This window comes from Aedes aegypti, chromosome 1 (assembly GCF_002204515.2).
Source record: "Aedes aegypti strain LVP_AGWG chromosome 1, AaegL5.0 Primary Assembly, whole genome shotgun sequence".
In the NCBI taxonomy this organism is placed as follows: Eukaryota; Metazoa; Arthropoda; class Insecta; order Diptera; family Culicidae; genus Aedes; species Aedes aegypti.
Window position 1 is genome coordinate 81,460,259 of NC_035107.1, and position 6,769 is coordinate 81,467,027.

A 6,769-nucleotide genomic window follows, 5' to 3' on the forward strand; every position below is an offset into this window, starting at 1 on the left:
CTCAAAACTCAAATAAAAAATAAGATTGGACATTTAACGTATAATAAATTGGAAAGCAAGTCTTCAAAAATGAGTATTTTCTGAGCTGTAAATGTTGAATTAAATTTTCATTTTTTGCTCCTCTTGGTAACACCTCTGTTTTTTTTATTCCTTTGTAGCAAAAAACATTTTACATTACGTATACATTTTATCAAAAATTACGGTGACAAACCTAACAATCTGAGCAAAACTAGTCTTGAATGCTGTGTTTTGAGTCAATCAAATAAATATAGTCAACCTAATTGCATCCAACACTTTAATGCTTCCAGTGGACCATTTTGTCTCTTGAAAGAAGCACCACTTTAGACAACGGACCAGCACTCAACGCTCTGTTGACACAATCGGAAATCGTTCCTCATGAAAAGTTTTCCGGATGAAGTGGGAATAGAAGTAACACTCCTCAGCACAATGCTTGACGACACTGTGCGGTAGGCCTTAAATTCTAAAAACGAGTTCAAAAGTTCTCAACAATGAATGTTCCAATGACAGTCGATGAAAACGGATATAATTTGTTTAAAAGTCGTCGAAGAACGGTTTTCTTTAAACGAGCCTGACCAGTACTTATTTTCGAAAATTTGAGAGGCTTTCTAAGATAATGGGAAGATTTCAAATTTAATCATGAGTTAACTTGCGGCGCCCCTGAAGAAGTGCTACGGCGCACCAGGGCGCCGCGGCGCACAGTTTGGGAAGTACTGCTATATGGGATGTCTTAACCCCGCTAAACAATATGGGAATAAGCAACTAGAGGTACAGTGAATATAGAACCGAAAGCCAAGGACATTTTTGTGTTGATAATCGAATTCTAAAAAGGCTATTTTCTATTTTAGGATGGGATCAAACCCAAACGATCGACTCGCTGCTGCGTAAGGGCGGCTACAAGGCTGCCATCACGCCGGAGATGCGCCGTTCAATCAAGCTGACCCGTTACACGTCTCAGGAGTGCCACATGACCTACGGCGAGTACCGCGACCTGCTGGAAAGACAATCGCAATACAACCAGCCCGGTAGAGTACAATGCTAACAACACGTGTTTTATCTGCCTCCGCCACGACCTCCGCCACGACCTCCGCCGCCGCCTCCGCCGCCCAGGCAGCTAAGCCAGCGCCCTCAACCGCCACAACAACAGCTACATCACTACCAACATCAACCGTTGCAAAATCTGCAACCGTCGCCTACCTGTCCGCTGGTGTGGAACGGCACCGGCCATGTCCAACCACCGGACCAGTCTGTCGGTGGATCCTTTTCCTCCTCGTCGTCCTTGTCGTCCTCCTCGTCATCCTCATCGTCCTTGTCCTCATCATTCTCGCCACCGGGAATGAATCCGGTGCAACCGTATTCGCATCATCACCACCCGCGCCATCCTTCTTCAATCCTGCCACAGTACCCGATCCAGTACCATCCCAGTCCGTTTCATCCGCAGCAACAGCCATCACAGTCGCGACCGATCGTGCAGCAGCCATTCCTTCCACCAGCGGGTCCGGCCCGTTTCCGGTATTTCAACTAAACGATCATCGCCATCACCACCACGGTGGCGGCACTGGTGGTGGCGATGGCAGCAGCGACACGCGGTGGTATGATCCAGGCAGATAACAACATCCAATAAAAATTACAAACCGTTCTTATAAATACGAATTAAAACAAGTTTTTCTACCTTTGCCAATCGTTCATGGGCAGCAATCGCGTGTGCAAGGTAGGACCGTTCCGTTGCACAGTGGGCAATATCGGACTTACTTTGAAGCCGCTGAGTTAGAATTTTTAAATGATACATTTCGGATAGGAAAAATGCTCAATAAATCGTCTCAAGCCATTTTATCGCCATTTTTTTATGTATGTACAATGGATCATTAAAATAACCAAAACGGCCGCTATGGAAAGCATAGATAGCGCCACCGTAGCCTTGTGTGTTTGACAGAACAGCAATGCTGTCACAATGTTAAATCTCATATATAGAGTGGCGCCTTTGTTTTGATGCGGTTAGCACTGACAAAAACTACCTTCAATGATCCATTACCGTGGACTTTTCAGCTGCAAACGGAATAATACGTCCATTTTTTTAATTCCTTTATTAGTATCGTTTCAAACATTATACACATCTCTAATATCTAGGATGACCCAGATACGTTTCAAAAATAAAAAAGTCCATGTGATTCTTAGATAGTATCAACTAATCAACGAAACGTGTTAAAGTTCCATGACAATTTGAAAAAAGTTACATCGGTTTCAGTTGTGCAAGTTTTGTGATTTTGGACAGAATAATTGCTAAAAATTTCTTGTTTCGATTTTTCATTGGTTTTTCATGGAAAAAGTCAAAGCCAAAGTTTGACATGATAAGTGTTATTCGGGCACCAGAGGCACCAATTTAGGGGAAAAGTGAAAAATGAATTGCTTTCTGAGGGTTTCACAGGATGAAACCTGAGCCAATCGATTTATTGAGCATTTTTCCATCGGAATTCGAGTTTGTCCGTTTTTGCCCACTGTGGCGTCGGTAGCGCCGCTAGGTGGAATGTTCGGATTAGGAATGATTCCCAATTGCAGTTGTCCGATCATGGACAACTCCGTTCCGGCCTTCTTTTTCGGTTCAAACAATAAGCCACGGATTGAGAATTTAAAAAAGCGGTGACTAAATGTTCATTACAGATTAATTACTAATTAGCGATATAACACTTATAATAACCCTTAATGAGCGATGATATAAGAAGAGTAAACACTATTTTAAAAATTAAGATACAAAACCATTTTTGAACCGAGTTTGAGCAGATGAAATTCCAAACATGAAAAAAGAGTAAAAATAACAAAACACGCAGGTAGTCTAGCTTGAAACGTATAATTCGAAGTTTGGAATTAAAAAAAAAACAAAACTCTCGCTAAACGTGCGGCGACCAACCGACCGGATAGATTGCGTGTAAGCGTTTCTCAAAGCATTAGTTGATAAGCATAATATTATGTAATGAATAATGATTACTAATTGAAACTATTGTTGATATCCAACTGGGGAAGCGGGCAGCGCCAGTTTGCCCACTATTCCATCTGTGCATCTCACAGCAAACATCATCGACCACCAATCCAACCACCATTGACGTGATTCGCTCGCGGTGAAGGTTTTATACGCATTTTATTTCCCGGATTTTTTTTTGTTTTTTGATTCGCGGAGTGCTACGAGACATGTCTTGACACAGCACGTGGAATCTACATGCATACTCTTTGTCATACAGTTTTCACTTTTGTGTACTTAATCATCTTACTAACGTGGAATTACTGATCGTTTGAATTAGCTTACAATTCTAGATTACTGTTTTTGTTCTTGAGGTAAATCATGTGCTGAATTGAAGGATGATCTCTGGAACAATAGAGCGTAAATGACTAATTAATTTAAAAAGTGAAATTTATAACGAATCTCATTAGCTGAAATGAAAATTGACTTAAATTTCCTGAGATTGTTATCCTGTTAAATCGTCTGTCCACGAGAATCTGGAAGATTCCACGGAAATCTGGAAGATTCCACGGGAATCTGGAAGATTCCACGGGAATCTGGAAGATTCCACGGGAATCTGGAAGATTCCACGGGAATCTGGAAGATTCCACGGGAATCTGGAAGATTTCACGGGAATCTGGAAGATTCCACGGGAATCTGGAAGATTCCACGGGAATCTGGAAGATTCTACGAGAATCTGAAAAAATTTACGAGAATCTGAAAGATTCTAACGAGAATCTGAACGATTCAACGAGAATCTGAAAGATACTACGAGAATCAGAACGATTCTACGAGAATCTGAAAGATTCTACAAGAATATGAAAGATTCTAGGAGAATCTGAAAGATTCTACGAGAACCTAAACGATTCTACGAGAATCTGAACGATTCTACGAAAATCTGAACGATTCTACGAGAATCTGAACGATTCTACGAGAATCTGAACGATTCTACGAGAATCTGAACGATTCTACGTGAATCTGAACGGTTCTACGAGAATCTGAACGATTCTACGATAATCTGAACGATTCTAAGAGAATCTGAACGATTCTACGAGAATCTGAACGATTCTACGAGAATTTGAAAGATTGTTGTTGTGAAAGTTATTGTGTGAACGAGCCAACCTGTCCAATAAAATATTTAAGAGGTAATGTTTCCCGGCTCAAGATCATCCTGATCAACTCACGGCTCTAGAGATCATCCTAATCAACTCTTCTTCCAAGATCTGCCTTCAATCCAGCACAAGTTACACTTTTTCGAATGTTTCCATAATCGTCTAAACAACACCTTCTTCAACTGCCTTCATCGCGATTTTAGATTAATTGTAGAGCGTTATTATCGAATATACCATTAACTGTAGTCCGAGAGAATCAATCAAACGGCGCGAAAAACCGACGACGAAAACATAGTTCATCAGACAAAAGAAAAATCCTTTGTTTGTTATATCTGTAGAAAAAAATGTAACGCAAAACAAGTCACACACACTCCAACGCATCGCAACGCAGTAGTTGAACGAAACGCAACGGATGATGAAAATCCAATCGAAAACCAAAATCTCACACAATAATGGAACAAAAAAATCTTAGTTAGACAGATGTAACGGAATTCCGGCGCGATAACATGCTTTAACAAAAAGAAAAATGTTCAAAAAAAAAAAACAGAAACACGAAAAACATAACGGAACGCGTAGAACTAAGAATGGATTGCATTAGTAGAAACAGAAAACGGACAAAGCGAAGTAGATTTTAAACATAAAACCAACTTGAAAGCATAGTATATTGGGTCAACGAAAATCAAACTGACACAGCTTATCGATAAGTTTTATCAACACTCTTCTGCATGCAATTCAGTGATTGCGATTTTAGGCCGCATCCGTTCGTTCGATTACCTAGAATATAACATGAAACAATGTTACAAAGAAACGTTAGTTTACGGTTTTTGTTTTTAACTCAATTAACCTTTAGTGCAGTCTAGTTTTAAAAGAACCTTATGAATTTTCATCAAACCATTTTCGACGGTCGTTTTGTTTTATTGTTGGGCGAGTTAGTTTACACTGTTTTTGGATTTATTTTTGCGATAGAAAACGGGATAAAAAGTTAATTACATGTTTTCATATCAGAGAGCGAAAAATATATTATATATTTACCTTAGAGAGCCGTAACACGTAGATTCTTGTTCAATGAACCGTGGAACATTTGTATTGTTCTAATGGGAAAAAATGTTACGAAAGAAAGCCTTGCTAATCTCCCGTTTAAATTTTATGTAACGTGATTACTTTGTTGTTCTTGCTCCGTTGAACAAGTACACCGATCGGTTGGCAACGAACTCAGTTGGCGGGTAGTGTTACCATGGTAACGATCGTAAGGCAGTCAGATGATGACTGAGAGGCGATTCAACGATATTTGCATATCCAGCTCTAGTTGTCATTCAGCAACAGTAACGCGCTATCGTCATCTCATGGACATGACACCTAGTAAATATTATTGTCGAATCAAAACTGGTATTTTAATGTATACCGCGTGCTACTGCAAAAGGCGAGCGTTGTAAACACGATGTCGCCGTTGTCGTTGTTTACCGTTGTAAAATTTGGTTTGAACCTGTAAAATCGATTAAAATTCATATTTTTATTATTATCTGTATTTTGGAAGACTTTCGGCCCCAAGGACGGTTCGTCTCGACAGTTCGATATTTTTAGAATGGTCAGATAAAAATAGATATTTAGGACTGATTCTTCGTGCAGTTTCAACATATTTATTTCCCTACATCATGACCTCATTATGACATCTAGAACATTCCATGACAACATGACGATCTTGTAACAACATGAAATTATCGTTTTTGCGCATCTCTCAATTCGAGAATTTCTGGCGAATAACGATAGGAATTGTTCTACAAATAATCGAAACGATGATTCTTACCTTTTTTATGAATTCAGAATTAGAATTAAGAATTCAGAATTAAGAACATTTAATCCATATAAATAAAAGGCAGTATGAGGAAAGTGTGATAACTGAAGCTCTAGACAGCATGGACCGGAACGATATGCGGAATATCTATGAATTCGAGTACTTTGGAAGGTATCGGTGGACGAAGAAATGTCTACCGATTGGCTGGATGACTTCATAAATGACTTCACGTTCTAATCAATGGAAAAATCTTCTCCGACATCACCAATGTTCGCATATACCGCAGTTTGAATATAGATTCGGATTATTACCTAGTTGCTGTATGTATGTACTCAAAACTTTCGACGAAAACCAGTTTGCGTCGAAGCCGAACGCCGCGGCTGCGGAACTCAGAAGTAGGCCAAGATTACGCGCAGCAGTTGGAAGCGGCCCTACCAACGAAAGAACCGCTTGGCGCCGCCACTCTTGAAGATGTCTGGAGGCACATACGATCCGCCATAGGTAGTACCGCAACAGCAGCACAAGGTTCAGTGGCCCCGAATCAGAGAAACGACTGGTACGACGGCGAATGCGAGTAGTTGAAGAAACGAGGCACGGTATAAACAGGCAAGGAACAGACAAAACTCGATCTTGCGGAGAAAGAAGCGCTACCAAAAATATCGAGATCGCCGATGGAAGAGCTGTTTTGCGCTAAAGGCACATGGAAGTGCTACGAGAAGCTGAACCGTTCGCGCAAAGGCTTTGTGTCACATGCCGACATGTGCTGAGACTTTGACAGAAATCTTTTCACGAACGAACGTGAGGTGATCGGAAGGTGGCGGCAGTACTACGACGAGCACCTTAATGGCGATGTGG

At 40.6% G+C, this 6,769-nt stretch overlaps 1 protein-coding gene and 1 long non-coding RNA gene across 3 annotated transcripts in view; one reads left to right on the top strand and one right to left on the bottom strand.

The window, feature by feature from the left end:
* The window catches only part of LOC5571302 (uncharacterized protein CG5902), a 33,491-nt gene extending 28,774 nt beyond the window's left edge, over positions 1–4,717 (top strand). For both annotated transcript variants that reach the window (XM_021840966.1, XM_001653565.2), the window contains exon 5: positions 867–4,717. In XM_021840966.1, the coding sequence (XP_021696658.1) occupies positions 867–1,060 (194 nt within the window). In that variant the 3' untranslated portion in view covers positions 1,061–4,717. The remainder of the gene's footprint in view (positions 1–866) is intronic.
* Positions 4,718–4,806: 89 nt separating this feature from the next.
* LOC110675590 lies at positions 4,807–5,426 on the bottom strand. The gene is made up of 3 exons (XR_002499634.1): positions 5,155–5,426; positions 4,967–5,061; positions 4,807–4,896 (listed from the first exon to the last, which is right to left on the bottom strand). It is a non-coding gene; the product is annotated as an uncharacterized LOC110675590 (long non-coding RNA).
* Between the last annotated feature and the right edge of the window lie 1,343 nt (positions 5,427–6,769).